This window comes from Lethenteron reissneri, chromosome 2 (assembly GCF_015708825.2).
Source record: "Lethenteron reissneri isolate LAM-NWPU_2019-01 chromosome 2, ASM1570882v1, whole genome shotgun sequence".
NCBI classification, from domain to species: Eukaryota; Metazoa; Chordata; class Hyperoartia; order Petromyzontiformes; family Petromyzontidae; genus Lethenteron; species Lethenteron reissneri.
Window position 1 is genome coordinate 507,216 of NC_083780.1, and position 22,845 is coordinate 530,060.

Consider the following 22,845-nt stretch of genomic DNA (forward strand, 5'->3'; position numbering starts at 1 on the left):
GGATTTGCTAAAGACGATGACATCGTCTAAGTAAATCAAACACGAATCCCATTGCAAACCTGCCAAGACCAATTCCATTAACCGCTGAAAAGTTGCCGGCGCAGAATGTAAACCCATCGGCAAACGGTTAAATTGGAAGAGGCCCTGCGGTGTACGAAAAGCAGTCTTAGGTTTCGATTCGTCATCCAGAGGAAGCTGCCAGAATCCAGATAGCAAATCAAGGGTGGAAAAGAATCGCGCACCGGCCAAGGCGTCGAGCGACTCATCCATCCGAGGAAGCGGGTACGCATCTGCCACAGAGATTTTGTTGAGACGCCGAAAGTCAACACAAAATCTCAGTGAGCCGTCGTGTTTTTTCACCAAAACGATCGGCGCGCCCCACGGGCTGGTGGAAGGGGAAATGATATCGGCGGCTAGCATGTCATCAACAGCCGATTTGACATGATCCTTTTCGGCGGGACTCAACCGAAAGGGATTTTGGCGGATCGGCGCGCTGTCACCCGTGTCAATATGGTGTCGCAGCAATTTTGTACAACCAATATCAAATTTGTGTTGACTAAAAACGTCAGCAAATTCGCTCAGGAGAACTCGCAGCTGCGCGCGCTGCGAGTCAGACAGGTCCACTGAACCCGCGCAAAGCGCATCCAGCCATCCGTCATCAGAGTCCGAATGCGGTCGCGACGGAGGATCGGTGGATACCTGACCCACGAGTGGTTCCTCATAGGGCACCGGCGTTGCGTGTGCAAGCACGGTCCCTTGAGGAACCACGGCCGTTCGCGATCCCACATTAAGGACTGCAATGAAGGGGTCCCCATCCCCTCTCACCATAGTCTGAGCCGCGAGCAAATCGGGTCCATTGACCCCGGCCCGAGATGGACCCAACAAGACCCCCCGATCCGCAACCCCTGCATCAAACGACCGACGCAACCTAAGAGGGACGAGCATCTGAGCCCCCGGAGGCACGCGCACAGTTTTTGTGACGAGCGCCTGCACGGTGGCAAACGCCCGACGCTCCGTGGTGGGGGAAGACAGAAATGTAACGCGTCGGCCCGATGGGAGCTCAATGCACCCTTGGTCAATAAGGATACGGATGGGCATTTTGGCCAGAAAATCCGTCCCCAACAGGCACGGAACCGCGAGTGAGGAGGAAACCAAAACAGGGCCGGATAATTTAATGTCCCCAATGCAGATAGTGGCGCGGATTTGGCCAATAATGCCCAGAGAGCCTCCGTTAGCGGCATAGCACGGCACGTCAACAGGGAGCAAGGGACGACTTTGAACGGGAAGGATGTTATAAATTAAATCAGATATAATGGTCGCCGATGCCCCTGTGTCAATTAAAATCCGCACCTCTACCCCATCAATGTGACCGACCACGACCGATGATCCCGCCGACGCAGCAACGACACGATGGGCGAGCTCCGACCACTGACCCGGTTGGAGCGCTCGCCGCATTACCGAACAATCGCGCGCGACGGACGGGGAATTTGGAGCCCTGTTTAGTTGAGCGCGTGAGTGTGTGTCGGATGTGTGCGTGGGCCAAACGTGTGAGGTGCCGCGACTCGCCGTATTTCTCTGCTGGAGCTTGGGAGGAGACGGCGTGGCGTCCTGACGAGGTGTCGCCCCGCGCTGACGGGGAGCCCGGCATCCAGACGCAACGTGGCCTTGCAGGCCACAGTTGTAGCAGCGTGTGAGCGCCCCAGATGACCTGGGCTGCTCCTGGCGGCTCGGTCCATTCCGAGCCTGCGGTGCCGCCGATCTCCATTCCCCTCGCCGCTCCACCCCGCAGACCTCCTCCGATGGGAGGGCGGTGGTCGCCATGGCATGGCCGGCCGCCCCCTTTTGCCGCCTTCCGACGCAGGGACCGCAAGCCCCCGTGGATGTGGCGCGCGACCAGCAGGGACGACATCTCCGCGTCGTCCTGAGCCAGGACGTTGACGTCCAGCTCGTCAGCGAGTAGCAGCAGCTTCTCAGCCACCATGGCATCCACTCCTTCCTCGTCCATCCTTGGGAAAGCAGCCTTTGCCAGAGCCAGGAGAGCCGTCCGGAAGGCCAGGGGTGACTCGTTGGCGCCCCGACTCCGATCGTGGAACAGCTGCCTGCAGTCCGAAGGCGGCCCATAGACGGCTGACAGCAGCTGCAACGCCAGGTGTAGAGTGGCGCGCTTTTCCCTCGGCGCCGAGGTGAGGGTAGCCAGGGCGTCGTTGTCCAGCATCGCTGGCAGCGCGCGTAGAGCCTCGGCGTCCGACCAGTTCGCCATCTCTTGATGAGCGATGAACCGCCTCTTGAAGCCGCCCCAGTCTCCGTCAGCGCCGACAAATTCTTTAAGAGGCGGCAGACGCTGTTGTAAGGCGGCGTCCGTGGCCGCAGAACGCTCTCCGTCGCTCCCCGCCGATGATACAGTGTGGGCGGGCCGTGCACATGGCATCGCCGGTCGCTCTGATGTTGACGCGCCGGCCGGCGTTGATGATGTCACGGCTTGTGCTTGGCGCTCAGCAGACACGTGACGCGGGCCGGCCCCGCCCTCCGCTCGTACTGTAGAGATGGCGGGAAATTTGACCGCGAGCCGCGTCGGGGTGGCGGGAAACGTCGCCCCGCGCCGGCTGCCGTCGTCGACCCGCGCTGCTCCTCCAGCCCCCAGCCGCGTGATCTCCTCCAACGCGGCGGCCGCGGCGTAGAGCAGGTCCGCCAGGCGGGAGTGGGCCAGCCGGAGTCCCTCGGCCGACGCATCCCCCTCCTCCTGTCGTAGCGGCGCGGGCGTACTCGGCCCCGGCTGCTCCGATTCGACCCCGGCCATCACTGGTGGAGAATCGGCCGCGGCGTCTTCCATCTCCGACTCCCTGGTACGTGTCGTCCCTCGTGTGTCCATCGTTGGACGTTTACTTCTGACCCCAGATGTAGTAAGTATATATGGAGGCTTGACGACAGGATCGGAGGCACACTTATTTATTACACCAACACAGTTGTACAGGTCACTTGGCTACAGGGATTCTCGACAGCTAACCCCTCCAACCTATACCAATTCCTCCACTACGGGACTAGGGGAGGCTATCTGTCCCAGCTTGGTTAAGCTGGGATCCCGGCTCCCTGAGTCACCAGACCAGCTTCGTCTGGGCTCTCGGGGCCACGCCACCGGCTTGCCCTGGTCGGCCCTTATAAGGACAGCGAGCCAGGGGAGCTCTGGGGCCTACACTAGCTGGTCTTCCGTCTTCTCTGGTTAAAGCTGAGTCCCGACCTCGAGCCCTCGAGCTCATCACCTTTTATAGGACTCGCCCCCGAGGGGGGGCCCGTGGGGGATACACATGCGGACGTCGGTGCTAGCGCCACCCTTGTGTACGGCCGTAACCCCGCCCCTTGTGTTTGTTGGCCATCCGTGGCCATGCATAATCACACCTCAACATTCGTAGCCATGCGCAATTACACCTCTACACCTTTATGGTGCCGTTAAGTTGTTGTAGTAAATACGAGGCCTAGTTAGTAACGAAGCCTGCGACTTTCTTTATTGTGGATGTTACTTGTGATTTAGTAGGTCGAGTCAGACTTGTGCCTATGTTGCCATCATGAGAGTAAAGATGACGAAGTATCTCATCCACAGTTTAGTGTTATGTGTAATGCTGTACTTTTGGGGTGCAGTGGGATGAATACACGATGTGCCTGTATGCAACGCACCGGCTTGTGCTTTTGGCTAGTTGTTCAGTGGTAATGTAGGGGCCTAGTCCATCCAGGATCTATTGTTATCTAAGACAATGTTCTGATGCTGTGGTGTTCATTGTGTTGGTGTTTCCGGATTATAACAGATGCTGTATCTGTGTTTTCTTACCAGTTTTACCTTGTTACAATCAATAAATGACGATTGGAGTTGGACGTTCATCCTGGCTCCGAGGGTTTATTGAACGCAAGGTTATATACTCGACTAGCGGTGCAACGCAGCGCACAGCGAGGCCGAGATAATTAGAATTCCATAGATATCTGCAGACAAAGTAAATCTTAATAAATCTTAAGCATCGCTCTCAGGAGGTTCCTGCAGCACTGGGATGCTTGGTCTGGAGCTCGTCGTTTTTAATGAGAGTTCGGCTTCCTGTGGGAGGAGGAAATTTGAGAACCCGGAGAAAACCCATCACCGCGATGTATATGAGGCAGGGGGCGGGGGGGCACTGGGGGTCTACACAGATCGATTTATGAATTCGCGTGATGCACTACCATCTCCTGGCCACCACCTCCTTGCAGCTCGGCGAGTTTGGAAGCTTGGCGATCTCTGTGTGAAACACCAAACCTTGCCTTCAACGTGCCGAATCACAGGTGTGCATCACCCCACAGAGGCAGGTAACATTGCGGTCGTGGATTCCTAAATCCGTCTGTGTGGAACGTATTATACCTAGGGTAAAACAGATCACGGGAGCACGCAGCTACGTTTACAGGAATAATTTTCCTTGCGTCCACACAGCATGCCTCACCCCACTCCTCACCTCACCCCACTCCTCATCCCAGTCCTCACCCCACCCACTCACTCACCTGCCCACTCTATTCACTTACACACCTATCCATTTACTCACCTGCCCACTGTATCCACTCAGACACCTGCCCACTCACTCATCTGTCCAGTCACTCAACTGCCCACTCACTCACCTGCCCACTCTATTCACTCACACACCTGCCCACTCACTCAGCTGTCCACTCATCTATCCACCCACATACCTGCCCACTCATTCACTGGTTAACTCTTTAGACGAACACGAGTTCACTCGTTTGTCCACCCACTCACCTACCCACTCACCTGTAAACACGCTTTCCTGTCATAAAACACCCCCCCTGCGCACCCACTCTCCACACCCCTCCCAGACCCCCCCCCCCACCTGGGTCGCAGGCTCCCCGCTGGAGCGCAATGATGGAAGGGAGTCCCTGGTGGGTGCTGTGCGAGCGCGCCGCGAAGAGCGCGCACTCGCTGCGGTACGTCACGCCGTCGCTGCCACACACTGCTGAGTGGGGGGCCGCCGCACACACGCACCACGCTCGGGGGGGCCGTGCACCCCCACCACCAGCGCTACGCCCAACACGCCGCGACGAGCCTGGGTGGGAAGGTGGCGGGGGGGGGGGTGCATATGGGGAGAGGGGGGGGGTCAGTGGATGGGGGGGCATACAAGAAAGAGAGGTATCATCATCCGACACAACAATCCGCGCCAATCAACTGGACCTTAGCCTGAAACACATCATTGAGACTTAATTACCCGTCAAACGCGTCGCCGACCGGCTCCCCTCTCGTGACAACCGCGGCTCTCAACCGCAGCTGTTGCATCTAAACACAGCAGTCGCCGACCGGAGGCCGTCTACCTATGCCCCGGGCTCGAAGCCAGCCACATCTCTCGCCTGAAAAGCAGCCACCAGCAAGCTCATCACAGTCCTCGTGCACTTCACACAATCGTAAACACGGTTCTCTGCAGTCAACCGCCCACGTCAACTGCGGTCCGCACTTCGCGCCATCTTCTATCACAGCGAAGTAGAGACCGCGTGCCATCACCTGGCCGAATCTTCACTTGCTCTCAAATTCTAGCGAACTAGCATCACCTCCACCATCAGCGTGCATCTTTCAGCTGTAAAGATCAACCACCAGCCATTCCCCTTTACTCCCCTCACTCGAAAAGCCCTCTCACCGTTACACCCCAAGAAGTTCTCATCTAATCTTCAGCATTGTGAGATGCGTTCGCACGACTGACGCTATATAACATATTATTATTAATATAATAAACTCTTCTGGATCTATTACCAGACAGTGCCATGATGCACTGTGCTGACAAACTTGCAATTATGGCCTCTCCTTTTACTCGTGCCTCATTCCCGTCAGTGTTATCCATTCATCACTTAAATTGAGCCGAGTGACACTTCTGCTAATGAAACCTATCTCTAAACCCTGATGACCCAGCAAACCACTGCCCCAGCACCAACTTATAAACCATCTCCAAACGTCCAGAGTGCCTCGCATTTGTCAGAATTCAAATATCACTTCACTTGAGCCCCTAATATCTGCCCTCTTTGTCTGCCTTCGCCCAGCCCACTCACGATTAGCGATTACATTTTAATTTTTCATTCATTCCCTAGTCAGCCTCGACATATGCTGCCTTTGACACTATAAATCGGCACAGCTCTTCAGTGGCTTATATCGTATCTCTCTGACAGACTGTACCTACGTCAAAGTAACATCCACTGCAGGTGTCCATCAGGGGTTCATCGTGGGTCCTTTTCTCAGTCTAAGTTTCCCCAATCGGTCACCTCATCGACAATCGCAGCATAAACTATCACACCTGCAACGACGACACTCAATTATAGCTCACTATTAACTCCGATCAGGGTCCAATGAACCTTGCCGATTGTACCTCAACCTTACAGAAATCGTATTGGTCTAATCATCTCATATTAAACCCCGCATAATTAATCGGAAGCTCTTTTCCTAGGAATCAGGCAGTGGCTCACCATGATGTCTCTCCCTCAAAATCTACTCATCGCTGGCTCAACCATGAGTCTCTCAAATCATTTGGAAATCCTCGGTATCAATTTGGACCCCGGTCGATAATCACGTGCTCCACATAATGAAGAAATGCAATCATCATATGGCACATTCACGCAATGCCGACTGCAGCCACTGCAAACACTGTGGATTGTAGCATTGTTAACACTCGCTCTCAACAAACTACAACCTCTCACACACTGTCCAGGGCATTAGGTCTGGCCATGTGGCTTCAATGGCTACGCGAAAAGCCTTGCACTGCCACCCCCCCCATTCATTTATAAAATACTCGAACCACGAAGTTCGTGAGGAGCGTTGATTGGCCATGATAACGTGGCTTTGTGTGGGTTAGATTGCGTAAATGTAAATGTGTCGCAAACCCACCTCCACGCGACACAGCCAATTCGTAAGTTTCGTCACGTGAACAAAAACGTGGCAATTTGTTACGACTGTACTTTAGCACACCGGTTGTGTCTTCGAGAACAAACCCACAACATTTACAATTTGAGTTAACGACGTTTCACTGGTGATTATCACCAGCTCTCTAACACGCAGGTAGTGCTGAAGTAGTAACCAATTGGCACGTTTTGTTCCACTGTCCAAGCAGTGGAGCAATTCCTCTACCTGGGATCTTCACAGACCACTGATGGACAATGTCGACCTGATGCCATGCGGCAGATTGGCCTGGCCTCAGGAATAATGAATGGTCGGAACCGCATTTGGTCCCAGAAACGTTTAAGTCGGGGCACCAAAGTGAGAGGCTACCAATGCTTGTTTTGTCAGTTTTGTTCTCCTGTGCAGAGGCCTGGACATTGCTTCAAGCTGATTTGGATCGGCTGCAGTTCTTTCACATGTGATGCCAAAGACACCTTCTTGGCATCTGATGGTTTAACTTCGTTAGTAATGTCACCATGGCATCTGCGACCGGTTTCCTAGCGATTGGGAGCTTAGTTCGAGTGAGACGGCTGTCACTTTTTGGACACGTCGTCCCTATTGATGCGAAAAATTGCGCATTTCGGTTTGCGGTTGATTTTCAAAATGGACTGCGACCCTGAAAAAAATGGAGCCGCCCCCGTGGTACCCCCCCCCTCCCCTGCAGTGATCCATGGATCAAACAAATCACTTGAGATGCTGGTGTACGGCCGTAAGAGCAGTTTATGCGAATGCTGTTTGGTGCAACGGTCCTTCGCTGACTATGCGCAATAAATGAATGAATGTGTTGGGTGGAGGTGGGTTTACAACAAATTTAAATTCACGCGATCTAACCCAAAAAAACGTTATCTTGAATAATATTGGCCGCGAAAGCCGACATGTTGAAGGGAGTCGATTGCTTTTATTGTATGTTTTGCCGCATTCTGGCACCTTCTCAACTGATCCTTGCCCTTCAATAGCCCTGAGTTCACCAGCGGATCTTTACCGACCTTTATAAATCCATTAATTTCCCTGGGCTTTCGCGGTTTGAACCATTCCACCAATCCGCTCTTCCCATTCACGACCCACCAATCCGATGAGCGAGAACGGGCAGCCCATCGGGGCGCGAGTTGATGCTCGTGGTTGAACATTCGGGGTATTGCAGAGAAAGACCATACCCATTGTAGCAGCGTCCACTACCCCCCACTGTCCCGGCTGAATGGCATTTCTCCGTAGCTGCACCAGCGGCCATCTTGACCTCTCTCTCCCTGCACATACGCAGCAGCAACATCCAAGCACCATCCACATCCAAGCTCAAGCTCTTACCTATTCAGTGACTCAACCATTCAGTGAATCACCCGTTCAAGCTCTCACCCGTTTAGGCTCTCACCTGATCACAGACTCACCTGTTCAGAGACTCACCTGTTCAGTGACTCTCCCATTCAGTGACTCACCTATTCAGGCTTTCGCCTGTTCAGGGTGGTGTACCAGGAACTTGAAGCTTTGGGTCCAATTCGCAAGATATGCGCGTTATAAATTGTGTCTCTTTCTATCCTAATTTTGGAGCTTTCGTGACTGCTGTACACGCAGGGGTATCCTGATGTGTACCCCTGCGTGTACCCTCGTGTATATCCCTGTCTATCCTCGTGGATACCCCTGTGTGTGTATCATTATACGTAGCCTAATGAATATCCGTGTGTACCTCTGTCTACTACTGTTTACCCCCGTGTACCCGTGTGCACCCTCGTGTACTCCTATGTGTACCCCTGTGTGTACTGCATGTACAAGTCCATCCTTGGCCTCCCAGATGCCAGGAAGAGTCAGGGCTAGGGCCTATTCACCTTCGTCTGTATTTGTCTATTTGAGATTGGGTGCTGTTAGTGGTTTTGGAGGCTTGTTCAGAGTGTTTCTTTTCTTCCTCCCCTGTGTGTTTAGAGCTATCATTCCCTCCGCACTTGTATCATTCAGGTACCTTCATCAGGAGCCCCCTCCCCTGCCTCCCAGGAAAGATTCCCCGGACTGTCATGGCAGAGGCAGCCTGTCGAGGTGCTTGCATCTCTGGGTCCCAGCGGCTTGGGCAGAGCCGGCCCTGCAGCTCTCCACTCAGGGGATCGAGCAGGTACCCAGGTATAGGAAAGCGGGCATCGAAGCCCATCGGACTTGCTCCCTGGTTAATATTCCTATCCAGCGTAATGTTGTGCTGCAACCTATGGTCACTCGGGATGTTCAGGAGCCCACCCTTGCCATCGCGCTTCTGAATGCAAGGTCAGCTCTGCATTGTTTACGCCCCATTAGTGTGCGACACAATTGCTGTGGGATGCCCCCACCTTGGCTGCGCGAGGGTTGTGATCAACCTTGACCAGATAGTAAGAGAGGCGAGGGTGTAGCCATAATTTTTAAGTCTGATCTGATATGTACCATCCATCCTGGATCTAAGGTCAGGTCGTTTGAGTATCAGACCTGCATTCTGCCACAAACGGGAGTCATGGCATGTATATCATCCTTGTGTAAAGGCCACACGGCTACAGGAGTGATGCTGTGCATAATTTATCCAGGTAATCTCCCCGCTAAGTTTGCAATTCCCCTGTACTATTGTGCTGGGAAATTTCAACTCTTGGGTCGATGATTCCACGGATTAACTTGCCATAGATCTATTGGCCACCATGGGGTCCATGGGTTTCACCCAGTCTATGTGTGGTGCAACTCATGATCACAGCCACACACTGGACCTCATCTTCACTCAGGCGGTAACAGAATGGGGAACTTAGCTTTCTTTCCCCCCTCATGGGCTGATGATGGGGTGATTCAGGGTTTCGTCATGAGAGGTACTCATACCCCTCTCAGATGGTGTAGTGGATCCGAGCTTCATTGAATCCGGTCCAAGGGGCTCATGGAACCTACTCGGTTTGATATGGCTGGATCTATTTATTCCCATTTTGGGGCACCACTGTCAAGCAAGTTGAGAAGCATGATTGTTTACTCTGATGCTCTGCCATCAACAATGTTGTACCTCGTCAATTAGTTCCTGCATGCCTGTTGGCAGCTCATGACCTTGTATAATCAACCCATGCCTTTGTATCGCTATGCCTAGACTATGGCAATATCCTTTATGCAGAGCTTCCATCTGTCCTCGTGCAGAAGCTTCAGCCAGTGAAGCTTTAGCAGCTCGAATGCTGAGGCGCAGCTCCCACTCTCCACGATCTGCACCGAGTTCCAGTAAGCATTCACATCCAGTACAAGCTTGCTATTTTAGCCTATAAAGCTCCGCACAGTCTTGGACGTGCATGTCTATGGGCCTGGTTGGTCTCTCATTCCACTGCGGTCGATGTGCTTGCCGGACGGAATGTGGGACTCACTGCTTTCTCATTGCATTTTCTTAACTATACTGTGTTTTATCGTTTTCACCAGAGTGTATCTTTTGAGACTGTGCAATGTTGTGATTCCCCCTTGAGTGGGGGTGATATTACATTTCTAATAAACCTTTCAACCTTTTTAAACCCAGAGTGTATCCCTGTCTGCCCCCACGTATACCCACATGTACCCCCGTGACGCACCGGCCCTGCACACGAGTCCCCTTCCGCAGGGATCCCAGGCCGCTGGGAGGCACAGGGTCCCCTCGGGGAGGCCGCACTGATGGCAGCAGCCACACGGGTCCCACACCTCCCCCTGGGGGCAGCCCGAGGGGGGCAGCAGGGGGCAGCGCGCCGTGTTGCACAATTCGGGGCAGCTGGTAGCACACACACAGTACACACGCATCACACACACAGTACACACGCATCACGCACACAGTACATACGCGGCACACACAGTAAACATGCAGCACACACAGTACATACCTGATGCAAACAGTACACACGCAGCACACACAGTACATTTACAGTGCACATAGTACACACGCAGCACATACCACGCAGTACAGAGTACACACGCAGTACACATACAGCACGCACGCAGTACACACATAGTATACACGCAGTACACATACAGCACACAAACTAGTTGAGTTCTGCACCCACTTTGCTACGATCTGCTGTGGAAATGCTGACCCCTACCCAGCCGTGTGCGTCACTTATTGCGATGCTGTGTACATCGTTGTGCTGCAGATCTGGTCGCCTCTGCTTCTACCCGACATCCACACGACCACAAAGGAGCGTATTCATCGCTATACTGCTGCTAATGTCGGGTATCGAGCCAAACCCTGAACCAGGGTTCCTCAACTTTGGATTGGCCAATGCACGCCCTATCGTCAACAAGACGGTGCTCATCCAGGATATGATCAACGAGTGTGGACTCCACATATTGGCTGTTACAGAAACCTGGACATATGACGACTCACCAGACGTAATTAAGCATGAGGCTGCATCGAAGGGATACGCTGTTGTGCATAAGCACCGTTGTGGGAAGCCTGGTACCAGCAGCCTGCATGGTGGTATTGCACTGATTCACCATGAAGACACCTGCGTGAAAGTCCTAAAGCGACTCATTAACTGAGAATAGGGGTTTCCCCTTTTCATCTGGCAACAAAACAGGTGTTAAGATGTTAAAACACCAAACTGAAACCTTTTACAAGGAATCATGTCTGCATTAACCACAATACTTGTGGTCAAAATGCAAGCAAAAAACATACTCTGATAATATATGGGTACGAGTTCATCAAGAACAGCAGTGATGCAATTTCCTAATTGAGCTGTAAGCAAAAAACATACTCTGATAATATATGGGTACGAGTTCATCAAGAACAGCAGTGATGCAATTTCCTAATTGAGCTGTAAATTAATTGGCCGTCTATGCATGATTCAGACACGCCGATGATGACCAGATCTTCTGATAGAAATCATCATGGTCCAGTTGTTTCCAGTCTCTGTATAATATCGTTGTGACAGGTGGGCGAGTCATCGGTAATACCACTTTGCTCATGATGAGACTGTGATCTGAAATACCCACATCTGCGATAACGTTGGTCACAGTTACAGCATTGGCGGATATGAAGATGTGATCCAGTACATTTTCCCAAGCGACATGTTGCGTCGCTGGCGTGCTGGGTTCAACTGTGACTGTCAATGCTCTTGGCAAACTCGCTGTTGATTTTATCACAAGCACCAGTTAGTCCGGGACACTTCAAGTCACCACAGATTATGTGGTGCAGCCATGTCAGGTGAGTTGATGTTGATGTTGAGGACATTGTCAGTTGTTGTAGGGTTAGCCGGTTGTTCTGGATCATGATGGTTGAGTACCTCTAGGAAATGTTGGACCCATCTTAATGCTTGTTCACGCTCAGCAGTGATATTTTTTCCATTTTGGTCCTTGACAGGGGCTAATTGGTTGTTTTTTGCCGCAAACGTTTAATAATCTTGTACAAAGTAACCATATCGCCAATGGCTGCATCTCTATCGGCTTTGTTTGCCATGTCCTTCACAAAAGCGCTTGTGTCTCTCCTGGCGCCCCTCTTTACCTCCTTGTCTCTGCTCTTGTAGGCCAACCGGATCTGTTCCTGGATCCTCTGTGACTTCGTGTTCAGTAGCTTAGCTTTCAGCTGTTTCATTTCCTCTATTCTTTGCCATGTGTCTGATGAAATCTATTATTTGTTCTCTTTCTGTTTGAAACCCAGGTCTTTTTTGCTGTTTGAAGGTACATACCCAACCAGAATATGTCGTTTGATCACCACGTGCAAAATATAGTCAGGTCCTGCAATTTTAATATCAGGACTCAATGACACATTCGACCACTATTGAGTAGTGACAAAGCCAACAGGGTGGTGTGTAGCATAGACTCTACAAAGCTCAATTATGGAAACTCACTCTACGAGACGTCTGGCATAAACATTACGAAGCTGCAGCGTGTACAAATTCTTTGGCACGTGTCGTGATAGGTACTCAAAATCCGACGATGTCCATCCAGTACTCGCTGAGCTGAAATGGCATCTGGTTGCCAAACGAATATATTATCAGGTTGCACTCATTATGCACAAAGTGCTTGTCACAAATGAACCACAATACCTTGCTGATCTAGTCAAGGAGCATAAACAATCACGCGAACTCCGGTAATCCTCACAGCGGCTTTTGGCTAACCATAGAACAAAGCCTGCGTCACTGCATCGCACGTTTTAAGATGCACTTCTGCAGCCATCTTGAACACTCTGCCTTCTGATATTCGGAAGTGCTATGCACTTTTAAATCTAGATGGACACCCCATTTCTTTAAAAATTATTTTTGTGTTGAGTTTGTTGTCCTTCCCCCGCACCTCTGATTAGTACGGTTGGCTATGTACGGTGCTAAAAAAGTTAAACATACATACAACATACATATATACATGAAGTTGATGCCGATGGCAGTGATGATGATGGCAGTGTTGTTGATGAAGTTAATGCTGATGGCAGTGTTGATGATGAAGTTTGTGACGACACTGTTGATGTTGATGATGTTGTATGCTCCACGCACCTCGCGAGTAGCGTGGCTGGATGGAGGGTTCTCTCTCGCCGGCGGCCATTCTGGCTTAGGGGGGTCATTGCGGTCACGGCCCTTTCGTCCTGGGCCCCCCGTCGCTCCTGGAGCCCCCCACCCCCGCCTCTCCACGGCTCTGCTGATGGTTCTAGTGATGATGCCGCTGCGACTGATGATGAGGCGCATGATGGTGCTGATCTGGTCCTGTTGCATTGAGACCCATTCAAGTGATGGTTCGGTCCAGTTATGACGCTGTCCGTGCTGTGGTGGTGGTTATGGCGGTGGTCGTGGTGGTTGTGACTAGCAGTGGTAGTAGTTTTAATGTGAGTGTTGGTGGTGGCGTTTTTGTGGTTGTTGGTGGTGGTTCGGCCATTATTAATGGTTGTTTGAGTGGTGCTTTGTTTGTTGTTGTTGTGGCTAATGCGAGTTTTATTGTTGCTGCGTGTGGTAGTTGTGTGTTTCTTGTTGGGGTTTGCAGCTGGTTTGTTTATGCGTGCCTTGTGCTTGACTGTTGTAGTGGTGGGTGTTTTAGAGTTGTGGCTGTTGGTGGTGGTTGTGGGTGTTTTAGAGTTGTGGTTGGTGGTGGTTGTGGGTGTTTTAGAGTTGTGGTTGGTGGTGGTTGTGGGTGTTTTAGAATTGTGGTTGGTGGTGGTTGTGGGTGTTTTTGAGTTGTGGTTGGCGGTGGTGGGGATTTTAGAGTTGTGTCTGTTGGTGGTGGTTGTGGGTGTTTTAGAGTTGTGGCTGTTGGTGGTGGTTGTGGGTGTTTTAGAGTTGTGGCTGTTGGTGGTGGTTGTGGGTGTTTTAGAGTTGTGGGAGGTGGTGGGGGGTGGGTTAGAGTTGTGGTTGGTAGTCGTAGGTGTTTTAGGCTTGGTGGTGGTGGGGGTTTTAGTGTTGTGGTTGGTAGTGGTGGGGGTTTTAGAGTTGTGTTTGGTGGGTCTTTTAGAGTTGTGGTTGGTAGTGGTAGTTGTGGGTGTTTTAGAGTTGTGGTTGGTGGTGCTGGGTCTTTTATAGTTGTGGTTGGTGGTGGTGGTAGTTGTGGGTGTTTTAAAGTTGTGGCTGGTGGTGGTAGTTGTGGGTGTTTTAGAGTTGTGGTTGGTGGTGGTGGTTGTTTTAGAGTTCTGGTTATGGGTGCCAGGTGGCCCTTGGCTGTGTGTAGTCGTGGTGCGTGTTGCGCTGGTTGTGCCGTTGTTCCTGGCTCTTCTTTTTTTGTCACTGCCCATGGCTGTCCTCCCGAGCCTGTGCGTGTCGACCTGCTTGTTGTTGTTCGTGAGTCTGCTAGATAAATTACTTTGGTTCTTCTTGCGGGCTGAGCGTTTATGGCTCATAGGCTTGTTGGTCATAGTTGTATTGTTCATTAACATCCTTCTAGAAACAGTCTGGTTGTTGTTGTTGTTTAAGAGTTCAATGGGCACGGTCTTGTTGTTGTTGTGTTCCACCACGGCCGCTATTTTGCCACTCCAGGACCCCTTGGGTCCTTCAGACCAGGGCAAAGGGACCTGGGACCCTGCGGGGTCCCCAGCGCGGTCTGACTTCATTGTGACCCCCACGCACCCCAACAACACTAGCACCAGCCACTGAGGAATCCCCATGTCCCTGCCTCGGGCCCCCACACCACTAGTAAAGGGAGTTGGTGCCCAAGTGGACTGGGATCCAAAGTATATGGGGTGCTGGCCAGGAGGAGAGCAAGGAGGGTCAGGGAGAGCAGGGCCGTGCGCAGGTGAGTTCCGGTGAGTTTAGCTGCAGCACAAAGGAATCGTAAGCCTAGAGGAGAGACAAGGAATAGTTAGACACCTAGGGAGGGTGATGGGTCGAGGTACAATGGGGGAGGGTTGTGGCTGCATTTGAGGTATTGGTTGGGAGAGGGTGAGAGGTAGGCGTGGGTTAGGGGTAGGGTTGTGACTGCGTTAGCGTTATTAGTCGGGAGACGGTGAAAGGCAGGCCTGAGTTAGGGGTAGGGTTGTGGCTGGGTTAGCGGTATTGTTAGGGAGCGTGTGAGAGACAGGCATGGGTTAGGGGTAGAGTAGGGGTAGGGTTGTGGCTGGGAACTGATCAATGAATAAAGGATCAGGGATAGGGGTTAGGGTGAGAGTTGATACTGCGCTATGGTTAGGACTGGGTTAGGAGTTATGTTTCATTTATGGTTCGAGGTAGGATTGGGTTAGAGGTAGAGTTAGGCCTAGTTTAGGGTTCGAGTTAGATATTTCTAGTGTGCAGTTAAAATGCGAGGCCTAAACCCGTGTTAAGGGTCGAGGTTGGCTCTGAGACTTCATTCACGGTATAAACATCCATTTCACCCCCACGTCCCACTCCTCTATTACAGACAAGGCCTCCTCAGTCAAGTCCTGTTTGTATCCTTCACCCACGGGTCACGATGTCCTGCTACAGCTCTCCCAGCTTGAAAAAAAGATTTAACTACACATATTTGGACCATCTTATTTGACAGGCACTATTCTTCAGTTACCGTATAGTTTCTTCTTTTTTCACACACTGGTTTTCCTACTTTAAGTTTTACCACACATATTTGGCAAATCTAGAATTAATCCCAGCAACGTAACAAAGTGCTGTTTCATCTACATAACAAAGGCTCAGTCCCATTCACAGCAGCCGCACCTTTACATCAGCCGCACCTGAACAACTCTTAGAACCTCCCAGTTCAACCATTCTACACAACAAAGACTCATTCCTAACACCGTGCTTCAGCCGCACAGAACCTCACAAAAATAATATTCAGGGCCTACCTTGGCTCCTCCCACCCTCAACCAGTATATATATACAAGGACTGTTTTCTTGGAATTTCTCTTACTTGATACAGCTATCGTGCTGTGACGGTTCCACCTGAAGACGGAAGCTTGTATTGCATCAGAAATGTCGTGATTTTTATTTTATTTTACTTTTATTAATTAAATTTTTTTACCTACGTGACTTTACCGAAAAAACCTAAAAATATGACTCCTTGCAGTCACGAAAGCTTCAAATCTAGAAACAAAATGGCAGTGATGTTTATGATGGTGGTGACGCTGACGATATTGTGATGGCGGTGATGTTTTTGGCTTGGACAGTGATGGTGATGTTGGCAGTGATGGTGGTGCCAATGTATTTTTCTGTGTGTGTGTGGAGGTGCTGATGTGATTGATGTTGAACTGGTCACTTATGAAGTCAGTGGTTCACAGCTGAGGTTATTGGTGGAGTCAGGGCGACCCCCAGTGAGGGTCATATTAAGGGGTGACGGCAGAGTGGGGGCTGGTAGTGGGTGGGCATGGTACAGAAAACATGAAGGCACAGTGAACAGTCACGCACGAGCTGACCACAGGGACACGGTGATCCTGGTGGGAATCCAAACCCAGGCGCCCACATGGACTTCACTCTCACCAACAACAACACTAAGCAGCGGTGACGTCACCACAGCGCTTGTGCCAATTTCGGCGCACTATGAAGCCATGTGAATTGTCAACGGCTCATTGTTAGGTCACCGAACAGGCGCACCACCTGTGCCACTACTGTGCCTACTTGCTATGTATCAGCCGTCCGGCGTTCTGCTCGTTGTTGTGAGCATTGCTCCTCTGCCCTCCGCTATTGTTGGAGGGCGACTGCCTCCACCTGCCCAGTGGTTTCCATCACAAGCCTACTCCATAGAGGCATTTCTTGGCACCGCTGGTACCAGTCATCGAAAAGTCCACTCAGCTCCACATCCTCATTTACCGTATCAGTCCATCTCTTTTCCAGCCGGTGCCATGCCCGTTTACCCCTGTCTATCCGGCCAAACAGAACATGCAATGGTTGGGCATGTGGGCTACATGAGCCAGCCAACACAGCCTCGCCTGCAGGAAGAGCTCTCCGATGGGACTGTATCCAGGTATTCTAAGGATATATGTGCTCCTCACACAATCCAGTCTGATTAAACCAAAAATTAATCATGGGCAGGCCAGCCTGAAATTTTCAAACCGACACAGATGTTCCTTTGAAGCAGTGGTTCTCAACCTTTTATTGGCTACTCTGTACTCCCCTTGTTAAAATTTAGTTTCAACCGAATGTACCCCCTTTGAAGGACTCAAAATGGTTCTGAGAAATAAATGTATGAAAAATGAACATCAATATTGTAACCCATTATCCATTTTGTGAGGTATCCTAACTAGCTAGTACCCGCAAGCGAATACAAAAATTCAACGGACGCTCTGCACGAATGATGTAATTTGTTCGCGCTCGCTGGTTACTCTTGGAAACCACATTGCTTACGTTCAATGAGTTTAGAAAGGTATTTTATATCTTTCGAGGTTACCATATGGATTAAAATTGTATTGTACTTATTATATATTGACAGCTTCATACGTGATTATTCATATATGATATAATTTCACAAATTTATGAATCACTTCACGTGCCCACTGGGACATTGCCACGTGTGGAGTGACAAGTCAAGAAACGTCCACACAGCGTTACGCAGCTGAGGAAAAGATAATGCCGCTTGACTGATTCAGAGTGAGAATTCTGCTGCCAAACCGGAGATGGTCATAAGCACACCGCCTTGGTAAGGCAACTTCTTCACTCTCTCCACAACTGCCCCATCACTCATGGGGAGTAGAGGGGCTGGATTGTTTGATGACACAAATACCCAAGCAGGTTTATGCGGGGCTAATGAGAAGGCCCCACCTCTTAGTGGGACGCTCCAGGTTCAGCAGTAGCGCCTCCAACTCCACCTCTGAGTAAGCAGCAATCATCAGATCATCGGCATACGTAACATGGTTGACCAATTGGGAGCCATCCCTCGAGGCATCGATCAGCCTCCCATTGTATCTACAACTATCTCACCCACAGTCACACTCTCACTAAGCCACACTAGACAATACCAAGATCCCCCGTATAGCCTTTAACAGACTGTTGGGGCAAGTGCTGTTAGTGAGCACCTGTGAAGGCCGGCATAGCACACAGGGTGGATGTTTAGCACCACGCCTGGTCGCATTTGTCTCCCTCGTAGAGATGTTTGCACATCGCACCACGCTAACCACTACTCCCCACACACACACACTCACCTACACACTCACCTACACTTCCAGTGTGCACGCTGACCTCACCGCAGCCCACGAGGTGAAGAAGTGAGAGCGGAACGCGGGTGAGGTGGGGATCGGCAGAGTGGGGAGACGCGCGGTGAGCCAAGGGATCTCCTTGGAGGAGGCGTGAGGGAGAGAGCGACCGGGGAGGAGGGAGGAGAGGAGGGGTGGTTTGTACGAGAGGGAGGATGGAATGATCGAGATGGGAGGAGAGATGCAGGAGAGGAGGCGGCGGGACGAGAGAGGTAGGGAAGAGGGTGGAGTGGTGAGGAGAGGAGGAGGTGGATGGAGAAGAGAGGGAGGAGGAAGGGGGTCACGGGAGGAGAGGTGCAGGAGGTTGAGGGAGGAGGAGAGCGATGGAGAGAGAGCAAGAGAGAAAGAGAGTAGCTGAAGAGATGGAGCTGCAATAGGAGATCAAGGAGAGAGCAACTCTCCGTGTCTTCGTGTTGTGGTCATTCCTGCAGTCACGAAAGCTCCAAATCGAGTGTGAGGAGGGGGTCTTGGAGATCTTTCCGAGCTGCCCGAACCCCAACCTCGTCCCCTCCACCTCCACGTGGCCTCCCCCTGGTGCAATCCACACAGGGCGGGGGAGGAGTCTGATGGGGGGTGGGGGCTGTGGTGAGGTGGGAGCTGATGGGGGTGGTGTGGTGGGGGCTGAAGTGAGGTAGTGGGGTGGGAACTGTGGTGAGGTGGGAGCTGATGGGGGGTGGTGTGGTGGTGCTGTGGGGCTGGGGGCTGTGGTCCAGGTGCTCACCACGTGTTGGGCTCACGGCGCGTGTTGTTGTGGGCGCGTGTCACGTGATCAGCTCACCCCCTCCCCCGGAGCCCCTCCCCCCACCTCCAGGAACGCGATGCTAAGCGCCGCCATCAACTCTTTCACGATGACCACAGCCACATCGAAACAACAGACGATGACCATTACCACACAATTAACACGAACACCGATTTAGTGAGCAACTACCACCACCACTGTCAATGGGAAGCGACTCCAGACGTCGCGCCGGTTTGTGCAGAGTTCGTTGACCATACTTCACCAGACTGGTCAGCGCGGGTTTGTGCAGAGTTCGTTGACCATACTTCACCAGGACAGAGTGCAGCCCATTCTCCTACAACGCGTGTTTTAATAACGCTAGATGGATGTAACGCGATGAATATTGTAGGAAACACCTCTTTTTATATAACGCGGATGCGAATTGGCTATAACGCGATCGGGGTGAACAGAACGACGTCAAGCGAGTGGGAATCAGCGGTGGTACGGCTGCCTCCCACAGGGCGGGATGCTGCTGGATGCTTGTGCGGCCCTGCGGACGCGCCTCGATGTGCTCTACCTCCTCTCTTTATACAACTAGCAGGTGGACCCGTTCTTCGCACGGAAATTAATAGTTTAGTCCTAGTCTATTATATCCATTATTTCCTTCCCCCCCCCCCAAAAAGCCGCGCATTTGTGCGGGACACACGGCCAACGCGGAGGGTGGGGGGGTGCGTGACGTCAGCAGGCACACTGCGTGACGCTGTGACATCACAGATGTGACGTCACCGCTCACTTGCCGTACAAAATATATCCATTATTGCATTGTGAACAGTCTGGAAGCTACCCACGTGCGAAATTTCACGTTTGTTGCATGTCGGGAAGTATACTAAACATTTCGAACAGACACACACATTCACACATTTACCTTTTATACATATAGACGAGAAAGATATACAATTATAACGCGATTTTTCCACAACGCGGCGTTCTTGAAGAACGCAACTACCGCGTCATTGTAGAACAGACTGCATGACAACAATGAGAGTAGCTGCACTGCCTTAGCCCCCCCCCCCCCCCCACAGCAGCAGCAGCCTGTAGCACCTGGCATGCACCGCGGTGGGCCCTGTCCAGGCCCAACCGGCGCACTGCGCCTCCGATCTCAGCGCCGCCCACTCACCATGGCCCATTGTCACTCGTCACCATCACCGCCCAATAAAATCCGCCGTCATTAAATTACCACCAATTGCCATTAATATCCATGTCCTCTTTCACCAATCACCAACAATGAATTAGAAACGGAGCTTCATATTAACTGCAATTATCTCCGTCCTTTCCCAATCCATGTTGACCGGCGTGGTGTAGTATGGCCAAGCAACACAGTGAGAGGCGTGGGGAGGCTTTCTTCATCCAGCAGTGGAGCGGTGCATTCCATCACCCGACAGATGAGCATCAGCGACAGACCACACATCCCGAGATTGAGCACAATCTGCAGTTATAGCCACGTGGGGATAACGACTCTGACAGCGATGCCCTTGTTCATTACAATTATTGTAAGTTGGTGACTATGAAGCTACTGAGTGAGTGACTGGGTGAGTGACTGAGTGGGTGACTGGGTGGGTGACTGAGTTAGTGACTGGGTGGGTGACTGGGTGGGTGACTGAGTGAGTGACTGAGTGAGTGACTAAGCTGCTGAGTGAGTGACTGAGTGAGTGACTAAGCTGCTGAGTGAGTGACTGAGTGAGTGACTAAGCTGCTGAGTGAGTGACTGGGTGAGTGACTAAGCTGCTGAGTGAATGACTGAGTGAGTGACTGGGTGAGTGACTGAGTGAGTGACTGAGTGAGTGACTAAGCTGCCGAGTGAGTGACTGGGTGAGTGACTAAGCTGCTGAGTGAGTGACTGGGTGAGTGACTGGGTGAGTGACTAAGCTGCTCAGTGAGTGACTGGGTGAGTGACTGATTGAGTGACTAAGCTGCTGAGTGAGTGACTGGGTGAGTGACTAAGCTGCTGAGTGACTGGGTGAGTGACTGATTGAGTGACTAAGCTGCTGAGTGAGTGACTGGGTGAGTGACTAAGCTGCTGAGTAAGTGACTGAGTGAGTGACTAAGCTGCCGAGTGAGTGACTGAGTGAGTGACTGAGTGACTAAGCTGCTGGGTGAGTGACTGGGTGAGTGACTAAGCTGCTGAGTGAGTGACTGGGTGAGTGACTGGGTGAGTGACTAAGCTGCTGAGTGATTGACTGGGTGAGTGACTGAGTGAGTGACTAAGCTACTGAGTGAGTGACTGAGTGAGTGACTAAGCTGCTGAGTGAGTGACTGGGTGAGTGACTAAGCTGATGAGTGAGTGACTGAGTGAGTGACTAAGCTACTGAGTGAGTGACTGAGTGAGTGACTAAGCTGCTGAGTGAGTGACTGGGTGAGTAAGCTGCTGAGTGAGTGACTGAGTGAGTGACTAAGCTGCTGAGTGAGTGACTGGGTGAGTGACTGAGTGAGTGACTAAGCTGCTGAGTGAGTGACTGAGTGAGTGACTAAGCTGCTGAGTGAGTGACTGGGTGAGTGACTAAGCTGCTGAGTGAGTGACTGAGTGAGTGACTAAGCTGCTGGGTGAGTGACTGGGTGAGTGACTAAGCTGCTGAGTGAGTGACTGGGTGAGTGACTAAGCTGCTGAGTGAGTGACTGGGTGAGTGACTGATTGAGTGACTAAGCTGCTGAGTGAGTGATTGGGTGAGTGACTAAGCTGCTGAGTGAGTGACAGGGTGAGTGACTGAGTGAGTGACTAAGCTGCTGAGTGAGTGACTGGGTGAGTGACTGGGTGAGTGACTAAACTACTGAGTGAGTGACTGAGTGAGTGACTGGGTGAGTGACTGGGTGAGTGACTAAGCTGCTGAGTGACTGGGTGAGTGACTGATTGAGTGACTAAGCTGCTGAGTGAGTGACTGGGTGAGTGACTAAGCTGCTGAGTAAGTGACTGAGTGAGTGACTAAGCTGCTGAGTGAGTGACTGAGTGAGTGACTGAGTGACTAAGCTGCTGGGTGAGTGACTGGGTGAGTGACTAAGCTGCTGAGTGAGTGACTGGGTGAGTGACTGGGTGAGTGACTAAGCTGCTGAGTGATTGACTGGGTGAGTGACTGAGTGAGTGACTAAGCTACTGAGTGAGTGACTGAGTGAGTGACTAAGCTGCTGAGTGAGTGCCTGGGTGAGTGACTAAGCTGATGAGTGAGTGACTGAGTGAGTGACTAAGCTACTGAGTGAGTGACTGAGTGAGTGACTAAGCTGCTGAGTGAGTGACTGGGTGAGTAAGCTGCTGAGTGAGTGACTGAGTGAGTGACTAAGCTGCTGAGTGAGTGACTGGGTGAGTGACTGAGTGAGTGACTAAGCTGCTGAGTGAGTGACTGAGTGAGTGACTAAGCTGCTGAGTGAGTGACTGGGTGAGTGACTAAGCTGCTGAGTGAGTGACTGAGTGAGTGACTAAGCTGCTGGGTGAGTGACTGGGTGAGCGACTAAGCTGCTGAGTGAGTGACTGGGTGAGTGACTAAGCTGCTGAGTGAGTGACTGGGTGAGTGACTGATTGAGTGACTAAGCTGCTGAGTGAGTGATTGGGTGAGTGACTAAGCTGCTGAGTGAGTGACAGGGTGAGTGACTGAGTGAGTGACTAAGCTGCTGAGTGAGTGACTGGGTGAGTGACTGGGTGAGTGACTAAAC

The 22,845-nt window shown here is 51.6% G+C and overlaps 1 protein-coding gene across 5 annotated transcripts in view; it reads right to left on the bottom strand.

Moving 5' to 3' along the window:
- Nucleotides 1-18,688, bottom strand: part of LOC133362815 (serine protease HTRA3-like) — a 62,078-nt gene extending 43,390 nt beyond the window's left edge. The window contains exons 1-4 of one of the 5 annotated variants that reach the window (XM_061582017.1): nt 18,390-18,688; nt 13,348-14,854; nt 10,465-10,637; nt 4,854-5,066 (exon numbers count right to left, since the gene is read on the bottom strand). In XM_061582017.1, the coding sequence (XP_061438001.1) occupies nt 4,854-5,066; nt 10,465-10,637; nt 13,348-14,711 (1,750 nt within the window). In that variant the 5' untranslated portion in view covers nt 14,712-14,854; nt 18,390-18,688. Of the gene's footprint in view, nt 1-4,853; nt 5,067-10,464; nt 10,667-13,347; nt 15,112-18,389 lie in introns of those variants that run through there. The other 4 variants (XM_061581791.1, XM_061581870.1, XM_061581941.1 and 1 more) reach the window with 4 other exon arrangements.
- Nucleotides 18,689-22,845: the final 4,157 nt, after the last annotated feature.